The 18,033-nt window shown below is 43.6% G+C and overlaps 1 protein-coding gene across 2 annotated transcripts in view; it reads right to left on the bottom strand.

The window, feature by feature from the left end:
• Positions 1–9,019: 9,019 nt before the first annotated feature.
• Positions 9,020–18,033, bottom strand: part of NDUFA9 (NADH:ubiquinone oxidoreductase subunit A9) — a 34,448-nt gene continuing 25,434 nt past the window's right edge. For both annotated transcript variants that reach the window (XM_026502637.4, XM_026502636.4), the window contains 3 exons: positions 14,495–14,590; positions 12,108–12,174; positions 9,020–9,313 (listed from right to left, as the gene is read on the bottom strand). In XM_026502637.4, the coding sequence (XP_026358422.1) occupies positions 9,143–9,313; positions 12,108–12,174; positions 14,495–14,590 (334 nt within the window). In that variant the 3' untranslated portion in view covers positions 9,020–9,142. The remainder of the gene's footprint in view (positions 9,314–12,107; positions 12,175–14,494; positions 14,591–18,033) is intronic.

Genomic DNA, 18,033 nt, shown 5'->3' with positions numbered 1-18,033 from the left:
AGAAGGTGGTAGGTTATGAAAGCTTCTCTGAAACACCTCCCCCCTACGCCCACTCTGTTAAAGGATCTCGGGACTGACATTTCTTGTGAACCTGAAGATCTCACAGCTCAGGCTTATGCTGGCCCCAGCAAAACTGTAAAACATGCCCACATTTCCTTTCCTCCTCCAACACCCACTGTTCCTGGTCGTAGGGAAAACAGCACTAGGCAGAAAAGCTGGACCTGGACTGGCTGCTGCCCTCTACCATGGAGTGGTATCTCCTTCACAGGTTGGTGGTGGGGCCAAGCAAATACGCGAGGGAGCCCAGGGTCTACTTCAGGTCAGCTTATGATCGTTCTTGGATCCAGGTTTCCCCTGCTGTCCTGATCCAACACGGTGGCCACTGGGGAGGGCTTGGCCCACCGAGATTTGGGGACATACACAGATTTTTTGTTGTTTTTTTTTTTTAAATTCAGTCATCAATATTTAAAAATAAAGAGGTTTCACACATGTACAACAATTAGATTTTCATCTTCCCTTGAAAATCTATGGAGAGCTGGTAACACCGACCAACATCCCCATCTGGAAATAATCATCTGGAGAAAGCAAGTGGCTTACTGCCCCAGTTTGCTCCCATCCCTTGAGTTAAAGGATAATTTTGAAACAAAGATAACAATCACAACTCTCATACAGATGTAAAAGTGAACACGTTAAAGACTGTATTTAATTCATTAATGAGTCAAGTGGTGAGATGTTACAACCAGTTCAAAGGAGAATCCGAAGATCAGGAATATTGAAATAAAGGGGCCGTTGAAGGCGAAACTAGGGAGGGAGGTCCACCGAGCCTCTCCTGGGCAGATTTCACGTGTCTGTGGACAAGACTTATTTTTATATTGTTAGCAGTTATTTCCAGCTTACAGAGTTGTGAAACAGCCCCCACAGAATCTGAACCAGATAGCCGGGTGGGGTGAGCTCTCTTCTACAGTCTAGACTCCAGATGATGCACGGTTTTCCGTGGAAGTACACATTTTCCCCTACACTCCCATTTCCTGTCATCCTATTTATGGACTGCCTGGCCCCCGAAGTGTTTGTTCACCCAGATCCTATAGAGCTGTCATCTTTCTTGTTATTCTTCGGTTTCTTTGGTTGCAACGTGTAGAGATTAGACCCAATCATGTCTACATTCCCTTACAACGCCTTACAACGCCTTAATCATATTCTTAATACTGCTCCCATCTGACGCCCCACTCCACACACATATCGCTCCGTAAATTATTCATCCTCATTCAACCGTTCAGGTCCTTATCAGTGAGCTGTAGCCACTTCAGTTTGTGCTAAGGTGATGTTTTAATTCTGTGATACTTTATCTTCTGCAGCATCTGCTTCCATGGCTTCAATTACCATTGCAAACCACCATCACCTTCAGGAAAGCACCCCACAACATTCCGTTTTAAACATCTGCTGCCGAGAAGGCCCACACACCTGCCTGCCAGTGAAGACCCTTGCCCCATACCCCCTCCCCCTCGGCCCCGTCCTGGAGGAAAGAAAACCTCTGTTGGCTAAGTGAGGATGAAGGTGAGTGAAGGCCAACCACACCATCTTCCTGGACCCCAGCTGAGGAGCAGAGAGGAGATTTATGTTACTAAGCTAGGATTTTATTTATTTATTATTTATTTATTTATTCGAGAGAGAGAGAGAGAGAGCATGAGACAGAGAGAGCACAAGCAGGGGGAGTGGCAGAGGGAGAGGGAGAAGCGGGCTGAGCAAGGAGCCCGATGGGAGACTTGATCCCAAGACCCTGATCATGAGCTAAGCTGAAGGCAGATGTTCAACTAACTGAGCCACACAGGCATCCGCCAAGCTAGGATTTTAATTATTAGCTGAGACTGGGCATCCTCATGAGAAAATTGAGCCTTGGGATTTTATTACAGAATTAAAATTGTTATTATGTGACCAAGACCAGAACAATTTGGGGTCAGATGAAGTTTTCACCTAAGAATAAGGTGAGACTCTCCCTACCTCATTCATTCAGCAAATACTTGTTGAGTGATGACTAGATTTCTAGCACTGTTTTAGGTGTTGGGCACATAGCAGTGAATATGACAAATAAAAAGTCCTGGTCTTATGTGGTCACATTCTAGTGTTGAGATTTTAAAGAAAAGTTGAGAGACAAAAATTGACATTGCCCTTTGGATACATTGGGAATTTTTTTGTTTAAAATATGCTTTCATACTGCTATTAACTATCAGCCTACACTATCCTGGTGCTTGAAGCTCCTCCTCCATCTCTGGTCTGACTCCTACCCCAGAACCAGATACCACAGACTACGCGGGCATCCTCCCAGCACATCGAGGTGCTTGCGTCTCTGTACCCCCTGATCAAGAGGGCCTTGCCACTCCTCAGCCTGACTAAACTTTGGACAGGCTTCTTCCTGTTTCTAGGTCCCCGACCCCCCTTCGAGCATTTCCTTTAGAAAACGTGTGAAGTCTTTCTCTGCCCCTTAGAGATGTATGTAAATATTTTTAAAAGCCTTTTGTCAATTTTGCAACCCATGAATGTCTTCCTCAAGGACCATCCCTTTGAAATGTAATCATCAAGGAGATAGCACCCCTATGTCCCAGTCTCTATAGAGGGGTAGGAGCCTAACTTGGGCACCTTGCTCCAATCTGTCATACAGTTAAGAACAGTTTATTTTCCCTTTGGATAAAGCCAGTGAACAAACACAGATGACCTATGATCTCCTTTCATCCTGTGCCTTACGGAATCCAAATGGCCTAATGTCCCCCCGCCCGGATTTCTCCTCCAGCTCACCCCCAGCCCTTTCAGAATCCTCCCATGCTCCGCCTTAGCAGAGTTGAGGTCAGACTTAGTTCTGGTCTCTCTCTTTGATTGCAATAGTCTCTCCCTCCCTTGCAATAATCTTTTCAAATAAAACCTCTCCCTAAGTCTAAATTTGCTTTTATTTGACACCCTTCAAACTTCTGCCCTGCTCTCGCTCATTCTCTCTTAGGTCTTTCCTTCACCAGAGAGATTTCTTCAAATATGCCTTCCATTCCCTACAGCTCCCAGTTACTCCATAACCTTCTAGAATGTAAATCTGTCCTTGTCTTTCTCCTGAGCATCCTTAAACCCTTCCTGGAACAAGGCTCCCGTTTTGTAGCCAGATAGATCCAGGTGAAAAAACCAGCTCAGCTACTTACTAATGTGGCAAATCCCCTTCTCTAAGGCCCTGTTTCCATCATTTGGAAAACAGGGATTACTCCCTCCCTCAGGAAAGGCAGCCATTACTTATGGGGTCAGGAAACAAATGCATGGACTCAGTCATGGTATTCCCTACTTAAGTGATGATTGCTAATGTTTACTGTGTGCTTACTATGTGCCAGACTCAGCATTTTACATACATATCTCAATGTCTCACCACAGTCCTATGATTTAGGTATTTGTGGGTATTACCATCATCATCTCCATTTTACCGATAAGGAAATTGAGGCTGAGAAAGAGGTGGGGTGATCTGTCCAAATCTCCAGCTGAGAAGTGTTGGAGTTCACCTTGGACCCCAAGTCTGTATAGAGCTTACCTGCTAAACCTCCAAGGTAAAGGTCATACTCCCTACACCTCCCTCTCCCAACACACGGACACTACCTCCCACAGATAACCGCCTACTCTCTATGCCCCAGTGCATTTGCTCATGCTGTTCTCTTCATGCCCAGTGACTGCTTCGTCTTCACCCAAACACAAAAACAACAAACCCATAAGTACACTCACGTTTCTCCAAGTTATCCTCAAGACAGCTTTAAAATCCATTTTCTGTGGAATTTTCCCAACCCTTTTAGAAATAGCCTTTCCTTCAATACTCTCAGAGCTCTTCACATATATCTCCATATTTGCTTCCATTACAGAATTTATATTTGTCATTAAGATAAAGTATGTGAGGTGACCTTAGAATCAAGCAAAGCTGAGGGAGGTGTACAGGAAGGCCAGGAAGAAAATGAAAGGAATTTAGAGGAGGATCAGAAAGTAAATAGATTTTTTGGACTACAGAGGTGTAATGATAAATGTAGGTAAATAATAAATGACAATGTAATGATAAATGGGGTGACTTTATAGTCTTGAAGGCTGATATCAGCTGTGATCAGGTCACGTGCAACTTGAATCCAGAGAACACAGGCTCTAAGTAGCTCCCCTATGAGAGCATGATTTGAAGTCTCAAACAAAAAAAGGCCCTATAAATGAACGCTCAGCTCGTCCCTCTTTACCATGAAAAGAACACCCGGGATATGAGTGTCCCAGATCTTGTGCCCGGGGTAGTGTCCCTGGTCACTCACAATCTCCAGGAACTGAGAAGGGAATTCCAGAATGCTTGGGATGGGACAATTGCCTCCTTAGTTGGTAAAGGTCTTAAAACTAAAGACTAAACTAAGACTTAAAACTAAATATACAGAATGAAGTAATTCAAACCTTGATTGATATTTCACGTCAAATTTGGGAATAGCGTCTGCATATTTGGTACTGAAAGTATTTGTAATATTTAAGAATTTAGATTAAGGATTTAATATTTAAGAATTTTAGAGTCTAACAGATTCATCTAATGATTCCAGTTTCAAATGTGTATTTTATTTATTTAGACTTTGGTTTTTAAGTTGAAAGGAGAATTTTGCAAAGTTTGTAAATAGTGTCATGATTACCAGACTTTAATATTAGTATTTATATAATTAATTTATTAGCTTTACTGGACTTGTTCAAGTATACGGGAAGGTTTTGTATATTGCAAAACTTAATGTTGCAAAACTTAACAGAAAAAAATAATTTATTAAATTTTTACTGATAATTTAATAAATTATTTTTAAAAATGAATTTAACTATCTCAGGAAATATAAGTAACTAATCATAAGAACCCCTCAAAGCCAATTGCTCAATTCAATAAATGTATAATTAGAATTGTAGGTTGAATATAAAAGTTTAAAAATTAGTTGATTATTTCAATAAATTACATAACTTGAAAATTTCTATACTGATAAACTGCCCTCCTGGAAACCTAAAAATTGATATTGAAGTACAGTAACTACTACTTCTCTGTTTCCTGCCACTGAACTCTGAATTCATTGAGTGGAAAGCATCCTTGTATCCCCATCATCCAGCACAAGAATGGCCTGAAGGGTAAGTCATCCAGCAGATATCATCTGCTATCTGCCAGGACTGTGTTGTGTGATTTATCCATAGACTCTCAAGAAATCTTCACCACAACCTATTTACACAGTGGAGGGAGGGAACGGCTGGGGAGAGTCGGAGTCCAGGCTGAACCCAGGTTGACTTCAAGGGCTACATCTTGCCTTAATGTTTACGTTACTAGTTGAATGGATGAAAATCTTTGATGCTGGGACTTTGGGCAGTATTATTTGAGCTGAGGAGACAATATGCATGTGCTAGACATTGACATAAATTGTCCCCTGTGGACAAGTGACCAGGACAGAGATAGAGGATCCAAGTGGAGCTTCCTGGGAACAATTCGAGAAAAGTAGAAAGCTGTCTTCCCTGAGAGACAGGAAATATGAAGAGTCTGGAGAGAAGGAGATGGGCAGTGAAGAAAACAGTTTTGACTTCATTTAGAAGGATCAAGAAAAGTACTGTCTGGTTCATGATTTATTCAATGGAGGCCCAGGGGACATTTCCTCCATGAACAGTTGACTGTCGTGGCATTTTGATTTGGAGCTGAGGCACGATGCCAGGTAACCTAGATTAAGCTAACAGGATTCCTCAGGAGCCAAGGAAAATGAAAGAGAAAATCTCTGGCACTGGACTATGGAAGAAGTATGAGAGCACAAGCCAGGAGGTGCAACCCAGCCAGCAAAATCACCTATAGAGTTTCGGTTATTGTGCTAATTCATGGCAAACCATGAATAATGAAGAATAACTTACCTAACTAAAGTTAGCACCAGAGGTAGTATGGTAGCTTTTTTGCATTCTGAACTTCAAATGTGCACTCCACTAAGTGTACTGCGGGGAAGAAATCAGAGGTCAACTCAGAGGCTGAACCATGGTGTGCCCTGCACCTGCCGGCAGAAGAGCCAACAATGTTAGGTGCTTGTGTTGTACAACTGGCAGGCAAGGGAGGGAAACACTGTACTTCTGCTCAATGGTGTTGCAGATTTTTAAATTCAACCACTGTCAGCTTGCCTAAACCCATCCCCCCAAGACAAGATTTCAACATACTTTTCAAAGTATGTTGCATGGATCACAGCAATAGTTCTTAACAGGAGTGGTAAAGGCCCCTAGAGGCATCTGGAAAACCTGTGGGTACCTTTGGTTATTACAATGACTTAGGGGCACCAGGAGCATTTAGCAGGTGCAAACCAGGTGTGGTAAGCTTACCACAGTGAGTCAGAACACAACCAATGAGGAGTTGAAACACACTAGAATCTAACTCTGTTTTACAGATACAAGGGACATCTGGTATGGGTTTAATATATGCTGCATCTTCTCTTTTTTAAGATTTTATTTACTTCTTTGAGAGAGAGAGCATGAGAGAGAGCAAGTGAGCACCAGTGGGGGGGGGGGTGAGGGGGAAGGGCAGAGGGAAAGGGAGAAGCAGACTTCCCGCTGAGCAGGGAGCCTGACGTGGGGCTCAATCCTAGGACCCTGAGATCATGACCTGAGCCGAAGGCAGATGCTTAACCCACTGAGCCACTCAGGTCCACTCAGGTCCCCCATGCTTCATTTTCTAAGAATGCAAGTACTATAAACCTAGGAAGGATTATATTTTGTTTTGTTCCGAACTTTATAAGAAGTTAGTTGCTCACTAAATACAGAAGCTGGTATCATGAATAGTGGGGGTGCTCACAGCATTTCAGTGACCAACACAGCCCCTCCCCTGTGATGTCAGGCCAGTTTACATCTGTGCCCATCGTGACTGCACAGCAGAGGCGAGCAAGCAACAACTTCCTCGTGCCTTCTGTATGCTGTGCACACATGGATATACCGGAGTACATGCTGTTTTATTATGTACCACCTTCATTTCTTGTCTGTATTAATAGGACATTGGATCTTGATTACATGTTATAGAAGCCATGACTTTCATATCAGGATAATAAAGGACGCATTAGAAAACATAAAAGGAGTCGGCCATGACAGGAAAGAAAAACCACCCTGATTGAATCATGGTTTTTACAGAAAGTAAGCATGTGGCACCATGAGTTCTGATACAAATGAGGAACAGCACTGTCTGAACTTGCAGATTCTGTAAAAGTTCTGTAAAAAAATGCCGTACATTATAGAATTACGATTTCTTTTCAGATCGCACCTGCCCGTATGTGTGCCTACTGGCTGGCTTGTGACCAACCAGGGTATCATCCAAAATAAGTTATCTTCGCTGGAGACAAAAAGTAAAGCTGGAATTGGGCTCCTTTCCCTAGAACATGATCCTCACATCTGACTATGCAGGAGAATAAACTGGCATGTTTAATAAAAATAAAACTGTTGGGCCTTTTTTCTAGAGATTGATTTAGTAGGCCTGGGTGGGCCTCAGCCACATGAGTAACAGGAGTGGTCCCACCCAGATGCAGCATTTCTGCACATCGGTGCTTTTCCACTCATGTGCATCCACATCTTCCAGGGGCCTTTCTAAAATGCAGATCCTGGGGCGCCTGGGTGGTGCAGTCATTAAGCGTCTGCCTTTGGCTCAGGGTGTGATCCCGGCGTTATGGGATCGAGCCCCATGTCAGGCTCCTCCGCTAGGAGCCTGCTTCTTCCTCTCCCACTCCCCCTGCTTGTGTTCCCTCTCTCGCTGGCTGTCTCTGTCAAATAAATAAATAAAATCTTTAAAAAAAAATGCAGATCCTGATCCAACAGGTGAGGCTAGCATTCTGCACTTCTTCTATTTTTTTTTAAGATTTATTTGAGAGAGAGAGAGAGAGAGAAAGAGCATGAGTGGGGGGGAGGTGGAGAGAAAGAGGGACAAGCGGACTCCCCGCTGAGCACAGAGCCTTGATGCAAGGCTGGATCCTACGATCTGTGATCATGACCTGAGCTGAAATCAAGAGTTGGAGGCCTGACTGATGGAGCCACCCGGGCGCCCCTGGCATTCTGCATTTCTAACAAGTTCCCAGGTGATACGGATGGTGTTGGTCCATGACCACACCTGAATAGCACACTTCTGTCCATTTGCGGACAAAAGACTCTGGAGCCTGCAGACAGCACAGGTAGAGAACTCACCCTCCATATTCCTGTACCTTACTCTGTGAGGACGAGATGGACATTGCCAGAATGGAACAGGGTTTTCCCGGACATTCTCATCCTGCAGATCAAAGGGCTGCACTGCAGTGGAATGCAGTGACCAACCTTGGGTCACCTCAAATGGCGGTGTGTTGGCTTCACCGCAAATTATGGGAGTTTTTAATCATATCCCTGCACTGAGGGATTTGCCCACACCACACCCACCATTCACATGGATCTTGGCTGTGATGTTAACAACTTATATAAAAAGTTCTAATTCCTAAGCAGCAGCATTACTGACGAGAGGCCGTGGCCCAACTCTGCACAGGAGAGAATCCACCCGCAACCACGGATCTGAAATCATCTAGACGTTGTCCAGGCAGCAGTGGGACAAAGGCCTCGGGGAGTTCAGATCCAAGCAGAGGACTGCGGAATTACTGCAAGCTGTTTAAGAGCCCGTGTCTATGGACAATGTTTCTACATGTACGGACTAGTTTTTTAAGTGTATGTAGATGTCATTAAGATAAATTTTTGAAAATACCTTAAGTGTGATAAGTTCAGGTTAGTTATGGGACACTATTTTCTCAACTAATGGATATTAAAAGACAATTACATACTGCATATCGGGGTCATCACAATATTTGGACATTAAAAAGGGGTCCTTGTCTTCCAAAACATATGCCAGAAATAGCCTGACACAAATCCTTCAATATTTCAGAGAATAAATAATATATATGTCATTATTAAATATATATTTAAAGAAATTATGTTCAAATTCTAAATGACTGAATTTCTCATTTTACAAATGAGGAAAGAAAAAGCTGCAGCAGAATTTCACCTCAGATGATTTAATAGAGGGATCTTATTCACTATATACAGGACTTTCTGACGACAGGGGGCTGGTCGCCAGCCAGGTGACGTGACCAACACGGAAAATCCGGGGCAGCGCAGGCCGCTAAAAGTCGACAGTCTTGGCCGGCTTCACGTCTTCAATTTCAGACGAGAGCCAGCGGTAAGTACGATGGCGCCGCAGCACCTCAATGGCCTTGAGCTCCAGGGGTGTGGCTTGAATTCCAAGGTCTTCCAAGCCGGGCAGGTGAGGAAACAGCATGTCTGTGACGTGAAGCTGTGGACACACAGAACCACGGAGAACTCTGAGAACGGACCAAGAACACAAAGTGCTATCTCACCGAGCCCTGAAGAAGCACTCAAGCTGGCCTGCGTCCCATCACCGAGACTTGTCGTCTCCAAGGGACACGTGGCTGGTTTCGATTCCTGAACCTCACTAAAAGTAGACCACAGAAAAAGAGCTTAAGGGAAGGAAACAGGAAAGGTCACCAAGTATCAGCGCAAAGGTCCCCAGCACCACCCACGAGCACGGAACACTGGCTCCTGATGAGCCATTCCCCAGACTGAACCAATCAATGTGCAATGGAGAAGCACCGCTCACCACGCTCAGGGTGGCTTCACAGGAGGTCCAGGAAGAAAGTAAAACAGGGGCTAATGCAGAACCAGCCCATTCCCCAATTCTCCCTTGTGCACGGGCCTCCTGCCTCCATTCGTACTGCTGAACTAAGGAGATAATTGGCGTCTGTTCCTTGCTCATTAAGAGATGATCCATTAACCTTTGTGTTCCTGCTATACTTCACCTGGTTGATCGACGCTCACCATAGACCTAAAACACCAAACCCATCTTGTTTGTGCAGGAGGAGAATGAGCTGGAAGACTTTCAAGATCCCAGACCAGCCACAGGCACATGAAGAGAATCAATGTGCATATAGAGCAGCTCGCTCCTTCATCCTCCCCACCTGACAAAGTCTGCAATTTTTACTGGAGTGCTATAAGGCAGCCTCCAAATCCAAAGCCCTGGCCTACTGCATCCACGCCCGCTCCATTATTAGTGTAAGAAGCACATTTGCACAAGATACACGCTAGTGTTCGGACAGTCAGTCCTCCTGTCCGATCTTTCAAGAACGTAGAAGGGTATCTTGAACATGGTCTCAGCTTTCCAGACACAGCCTGTCAGAGGGGAAGATCATGCCCAGCCCATTCACATCTGTTCCCCGAGGACTACTTTCTCATCTTCTCTATGTTTTAACTTTTAGGGAACATTCAGAGGATCATTTGGTTATTCTTGTTGAGAAAAGGTCAATAGGTCTTCAAAGGTAGAGACAATAAAGAATTTTTATTTTGTGTTCTTCCTCGAAACACTTCTACACAGTGTGGAAGACTAGCATGGGAGACAGCAAGACAGAAAGAACCAGAGCTCTGAAACCCAGCACACTGTAAAGGGACAAGACAGGCAGCCTGAGAGTGATCAAGAGAATGAGAAAGGAATAATCAACCTACTTGGATTAGGGTGGGCAGACTCGAGACCTTTCTTTTTTTTTTTTTCTTTAAAAGATTTTATTTATTTATTTGACAGAGCGAGAGACAGCCAGCGAGAGAGGGAACACAAGCAGGAGGAGTGGGAGAGGAAGAGGCAGGCTCCCAGCAGAGCAGGGAGCCCGATGCGGGGCCGATCCCAGGACCCTGGGATCACACCCTGAGCCGAAGGCAGACACTTAACGACTGAGCCACCCAGGCACCCCTCAAGGCCTTTCTTTAAGCCCAAAATGTTCAATACTATTATATACACTTTCAGAATAAAAAGTTGAAAAAAAAAACAAAGGGCCAGGAGAGGCAGGAGGAGTAAGAGCCGGCATATATTTTGAGGGTTGCCTGAATAATACTGCTGATGGTCAACGGCTGTGCTGCCCAATAGAGTAGCCACTGGCCAAATGTAATTTAAATTTAAATTAATTAAAATTAAATAAACTTCAAATCTTATTTCTGCAGTTACACTAGCCATATTTCAAATGTTCGACAGTCATATGTTGCTAGTTGCTATGTTTTGAACATTGTAGATTACAGAACATTTCCATCACTGCAGAAAATTATACTGGACAATGCTGGTTTAGACTGGTAAGAGAAAGGAATCAATCAGGGGAGAATTCCTAGATTTTTGACTTGAGCAAAAGAGAGAACAGTGATCTCATTAATTAAGATGAGAGAGGCCAGGAGAGAAGCAGGTTTGCAGTTCTATTTGTGGAGATGTTAAGTTCCAGAAAACTCTATTAGACCCAAATAGATGGGAGAGTCTGCAGCTGGGGAAGGTGGGGGGTGATTCAAGGCTGGAGATACAAATGCAGTTGTGGGCTCACAGACAGCAGCTGGGGCATGGGACGAGGGGAGGGTTGTTCAGAGAATGAGCAAATATACAAAAGGGCTGAGGACAGAGCTCGTGGGTCCCCCAACATTTACAGATCAGGGAGAAGAGGGTAAACCAGGAAGGGAAACTGAAAAGCATGGCCAAGTAAGAGGAGGAAAAAAAGGGAATACAGAGATGGCCAGAAAACAGACTGGCAAGTGAGGGTTCAGGGAGAGAAGGGGTGATCATAGGTAATCTGGAAGAGAGCAGCTTGTGGGGAGAAATGGGAAGAAGAGCCTGAATGGAGTGGGTTAGAAAGACTGAGGTTAACAGCAGGAATAGACAGCTCTTCTGAAGAGTTATGACTCAAAGGAACCCAGACAGACAGGGTGGTGGCCAGAAGGGACAAGGGGGAAGGGAGGGTTTCGCCTTTAAAAAACGGAGCCTTAAAGGCATGTCTGTGTGTTGTTGGGGACGATCCAGCAGAGAAGGAAAACAGATCATGTCTGAGAGAAGCTAAGGGAGCACCCCCACAGCTGGAGCAGGCTGCGGGGGGGGGGGGGGGGAGTTTCAGGGCCCAAGCCGCGGGGCTCACCTCAGATAGAAAGATAATGGACAAGAGCACACAAATAACCCAAGCCAGCAAGCGAACAAAAATCAATTCTAACTTCCCCACCTCTGTAGCTCTCTGCCCAGTACGTGGCCAAGCAGATGTTCATCCCATACTCACCCGCTCCACTTTATCCCTTGTCGTCCACGGCTCAAATGGACTCATTTCAAAGAGTCGTGCCACCCACCTGGAAAAAGGAATAAATGTGGCACGTGTGGTAAGTGTCTCCACACCCAACACTCAAGCTGCGGAAGCACAAGGAGAAAGGCTGCGGTAGAGGCAGGAGCTCACTGATGTGTTTTGCTTTGTTTTTAAGAAAATAACTAATATCCTGGCACCACGACCTGTGAGGTTACCTGTCCGCTCAAGCTAACCCAACCTGCCTGCCCTAACTGGTGGCAGTCCTGTTCTCCACGGAAGACACAACAAATCTGAACGACTGAAAATTAAAATAAAGCCCTTAGTAGAAACAAAACAAAAAATATCCAACATGCAGAGAAGTCAGTGCCATCTAATCTAATTTAAACCTCAGACATGCAGATATGCTTCTGTGAAGGGCACGGGGCGAGCCAAGTAGTATGCAAGATGCAAACTGTAATCCTTAAAAGCAGGGACCCCAAGGGAACCAAAAAAATTCAAAAGTAAGGAGAAGCCTAAGATGGATGATTCAAATCAGGAAGCAAACATAAAACCCAGGACAAGAGAGCCGCCTGCCTCAATTAATGCCATCTCTCCACCCTTACTGAAAACAGGGTTTCCTTATCTGCCACCGAGTTCTGTTAAGCATCCTCGGGGCAGGGGGTTTCAGCCTGTGTCCAGGGTACCCTGGGAATTCCTGGCGTCCCCCCAGACCCCCCCCGTGCTCAGAGGACTGCCCATCACCACAGCTAGAGCACCTCTGCTTCTATCTGATTTACCTACTAGGTCTTCAGTGGGTCACTGAACGCAGGGTTCCACAGCTTTCTAAAAACTCAAAATCATCATTCCAGTGTGCATAGAAAAATGAAAAAGGAAGCTGAAGATCGGTCAAAATTTCTCCAGGAACATATAAAAGTCTCAGATTCCAGACCACCTGTGCAGATGGCACTTTACTGGGCTATTATAGCGTAATGAAAACACCCCTGACAAACCTCCAACTCTGTGCTCTGGTTGTGTGTTAAGAGAGGACTTCCGCTGTCCATTTCCGTGTCCTCGGCGAGCCACTCCGTGTGCACATGCCAACTCCACTACACCGTAACTCTCAACTTCATGCACAGCCAAGGAAGCAGCTCCCTGCAGTCTGGTTACGCCCCCTGCGTGGCACCAAAGCCGCTATCAAAATGACCTCACTACCGACTCCAAGGGATACTTTTAAGTCCTTCGCCTTATCTGACTTTTTTCTAGCCTTCCAATTCACAAATACTGACAGAGTGCCTACTGTGTGCCAAGCACCGTTCCAGGTGCGGGAGATACAGAAGTGAACAAACAGCTGGGATCCCCTGCTTGAAACAGGCATTTCCTCCCTAAAACAGCCCCTATCCCTTTGATACCTAGGCTTCCAAATGCTCCACTTTTTTCACGTACATGTCTGATGACTCACTTTGAGTCTCTTGATAAATTTCGCAGACTCTACAGGTCCTTTAAATGGAGGTATTCCTTGTGCTTGGCCCCCAACCCTCCTCTTTCACGTATACTACGTGCTCTTCCCTACCTATATCAGTCATGGAGTATTGAGGATGAAGTAGATGGTTTGAAAAACAGAACACCCCAATAAATAGTATCACCATGCTGCATTCTGCCCATTTTTCTGACACCTGTGTTAGATCACAAGCTTCCTAAGGGTTTAGTATAATGTCTTGAGTCCCTACTGCCTTGCCTCAGACATAGGAGGCATTCGAGAAATATTTGTTGAATGAATGCAGGAGTGAAGTGCCATGTTGGTTTATAAGCCAATCCCTGGCAAACTGGATGTCAAAGTCTCCCCGACCAGTTCACTAGCATGTGACATGATTGTTCTGAGATTCTAAACCTGCAAAGGGAAGAAGTGAACCAAGAAGCAGGGCAAGAAGAAAGGATAAGGCAACCACAAGGTCAAGTCTGAATCAACCCGGCTCCTTTCCCCAACTACATGATCAGACTGGTTTAGTAAAGAAGGATCCCTTTCCCATGTCTGGGTGAGTGGTACGAAACAGAGGGAAACCTGACTGCTCCTTTATACAACCTGCCGAGCAAGACACTTCTCCAAATTAAAACTCAGTGGTTTCTAATGAGGGAATTTGAAGAACTGCAGATTTAATCTCTCAAGACACGTTGTTTTTCTCATCCACACTGATCCACATTTCCCTCTCTTAGACACCTCTGGTTCTGTTCTAGACTTAACATCAAGACATCAGGAGCACCTCCTAGTTAGAGAATCAGAGGCTCTACTGTAATGAACATACTCCCTATAACCATAAATGAGAGCATTACAAACAACTGTATGGCATTAGCTCTATTTTAGAAGACACAAAAAGAAGCACTTTACTTACCGATAGGCAAAATGCGGCACACGGTACGGCAGGAAGGATCTGTGAGCCATAGCAAAGACATACTGCACCAGGTCAAAAAGGAGGTATCGACTGGGCCTATGAAAAGAACATTTATAGTTCTCCAAATTATGTGCTCCTTACACATTTTCTTTTTAAATTTAACAAAATAACATTTTCCTTTTGAAAGAGGAAACACATATGCACTGCAGTAAATACAGACTGGCACAAAGAAAACTCACCCATAATCCCATCAAAGATAAAGTTACTATATTTAACATAGCCTTCTCATCCCCTTACATATTCACATTTTTTTGCTTTTATAAATGTAAGATTATACAGCCCATCCTATTCTGTAATGTCTTTCATTCAACATTAAATCCCAATCACCTTTCTGTGTCACTCAATATTCTAATGCATGTTTAATGATCACATAAATTGCACTGCGTGTATCATAACTCTTTGATAAATTCCCAACTTGGAAAATATTTAAGCTATTAAAATATATTTTTCCTTTAAAAGATAATGCTTTCATGAACATTCTTACATTAAACATTTGTACTTATCCATAATTAAGTACTTAGAACATATTCTAGAAGTAGAACTGGATCAAGCTATGCTTGGAAACTTTAAGGCTTTTACTGACTACTCCCATACTGCCTTCCAAAAAGGTCATATCAATTCACATAAAATGCTAGCAGCCCCCTCACCAAAAATGAGTTTAGTTATAAAACTGTGCCAATCTGCTAGGTAAAAAAGGTATCCCAACATTCTAATTTGTACTACCTTAATGAAAGAGGTTAATTTTTTTCTTTACATAGTTTTGGCTACATACACTTCTTTCTTTTCTCTCTTTCCTCCTGAAGGTCCCATCTATAAAGAATGATTTGTAAGAATTTGTGAGAGAGAGGGAGAGCGAGCATGCACACAGGTGCACAAGAGCAGAGGGAAAGGGAGAGGTAGACTCCCCACCAAGCAGGGAGCCCGATGCGGGGCTCGATCCCAGGACCCTAGGACCACAACCTGAGCCAAAGACAGATGCTCAGCCCACTGAACTACCCAGGTGCCCCAGAATTCTTTATATTTTAAAGATATAGTTGGAAATATTTTTTACTGTTTGTACTTTGCTTTTTAATGTTCAAGTGTTTTGTGGCATACACAAGTTTAAACATTTCATTTAAGCAAAACTTCTGATTTATTTTATGATTTGAGGATTTTGTATTTAGAAAATCCTCTACAGTAACCAGTGACATAAATTCCCACATTTTTTCTTTTTTTTTTTTTTTAAGGATTTTATTTATTTGAGAGAGAGACAGAGAGGGCACAAGAAGGGGGAGGGTCAGAGGGAGAAGCAGACTCCCTGCTGATTGGGGAGCCTGATGTGGGGCTCAATCCTGGGACTCTGAGATCATGACCTGAGCCAAAACAGATGCTTAACTGACTTGAACAACCCAGGTGCCCCCCACCCCACACATTTTTTCTAATGCTTTGGGGTTCTTCAACCCATAACATACATTACTTCTGCAAAGTATTTTTGTATTAATATAAGGTAAAGATATAATACCATTTACTGAATGAATGACCCCTTCCCCGTATTTTGAAATGTCACATACTATATTCTTACATATATTTGAGGCTGCTTCTAGAATTTCTTTTTTTTTTTTTTTTAAGATTTTATTTATTTATTCGACAGAGAGAGAGACAGCCAGCGAGATAGGGAACACAAGAAGGGGGAGTGGGAGAGGAAGAAGCAGGCTCATAGCGGAAGAGCCTGACGTGGGGCTCGATCCCATCACGCCGGATCACGCCCTGAGCCGAAGGCAGACGCTTAACCGCTGTGCCACCCAGGCGCCCCTGCTTCTAGAATTTCTATTTCATAGATCTGAACAGTTTTGTACTGGTACAACCTAGCTTTAATAATTAGTATTGCTTATAATACATTTTAGTATCTCTTCACCTGTTTGCCTAGTCTCTTTGCCTCAAAAACCCTGGGAGATCTCCAGAGTTGAATGAATGTAATTCAGTGAGAAACTCCTCATTCTGACATTTTAACAAACAAAAACAAAAACAAAAAACATGAAAATGTCAGCGAGGGGAACGATCAGACAAAGGCCTCAATTAGCTTCCTTCAAGTTCCAGAAGGATGTGTAAGGATCACTGCAGGGCATATGTGCTATGGCCAAAGAACAATCTGTAATCTTCACAATGACAAGCAATACTGGTATCATGGGTAAACTAATTATATGTAATGTACTAGCTCTTCAGCTGCTCTGAAGCACTTTGTGTTCTTTTAACTGTGACTCAAAGACCCGTTTAAGTGCCTCGGCTTGCAGAGAAAGGCACACTGAAGCCTGTGTCCTTCCCAGCTTAGGTTTCATGGTTCAGCATTGTAGTCATTCCTTTGCAAATAGCCTCAGCAAAACCTTGTCCCCCAGCCGCCTCTCCACTATACTAGCGTAGCCAAGTCCCTCCTCTGGTTCACGCACGTATCTGCCTTCTTGGGCCAGAACCCCAGCAAGATGGAGTTGGAGAGAAAATACAACTGGGCTACTTGGCTTCTCCTCTATTTCTGATCACTAACTTCAAATGGAAGACTCTGTTCTGCGTTACTACCCTACTATACTCTAAGAGGTGTTCTTCTCTGCTCCCAGGGAATACTTCCTATCTTCTCCTCAGTCCTCAAGGTTTCCACATACCTCTCCGACCCACCCCACCCTGCCTTTTAGCTGCTGATCTCCCCACTCGTCATCATTTTCTTAATGGTGCCTTCCGAAGTACATAAGTTTTCCATTTTGGTAGAGTCTAATCGATCAGTTTTTCCTTTATGAAGTATGCTATTGATATCACATCTAAAAACATCTCTGCCTAGGGGCAACTGGGTGGCTCAGGTGGTTAAACGTCCAACTCTTGGTTTTGGTTCTGGTCATATCTCCGGGTCGTGAGATCAAGTCCCGAATCCAGTTCCACCCTCAATGACAAGTCTGCTTGAGAGTCTTTCACACCCCCTCTCCCTCCCCCTCTGCTCCTCCCCCCACTCACACTCTAAAATAAATAAATAAAATCTTAAAAAATAAAATGAAATACAAAATCTCTACCTAGCCCAAGGTCTAGAACATTATTTTTCTTCCAAAAGTTTTATAGTGTTAACTCTTACATTTAGGTCTCTAACATATTTTGAGTTAATTTTTTCATGTATTGTGTGAAGTTAAGAGCCTAGGTTCATCTTTTTGCATATGGATTTCCCAGGACCATTTGTGGAAAAGATTATTCTTTCCCTACTGAAGTGTCACAGCACTTTTGTCAAAAATCAATCACCCATAAACACAATTCTACTTAATTCTTCTATTTTCTATTCTCATGCCAGTATCACACTGTCTTTAGAACAGTGGTTTTAGAGTAAGTTTTTAAATCAGGAAATCTAAGTGCTCCAGCTTTATTTTTCTTTGTCAAAATGGTTTTGGCTATCGTGGATCTCTGCATTTCCAAATAAATTTAGAATTAATTTGTCAATTTTTGCAAAAAAAAAAAAAAAACCTGCTGGA

This window comes from Ursus arctos, unplaced genomic scaffold, assembly GCF_023065955.2.
Source record: "Ursus arctos isolate Adak ecotype North America unplaced genomic scaffold, UrsArc2.0 scaffold_26, whole genome shotgun sequence".
Classification (NCBI taxonomy): domain Eukaryota; kingdom Metazoa; phylum Chordata; class Mammalia; order Carnivora; family Ursidae; genus Ursus; species Ursus arctos.
Note: the sequence above shows the minus strand (reverse complement) of the source record. Positions and strands in the feature narration are given on the sequence as shown.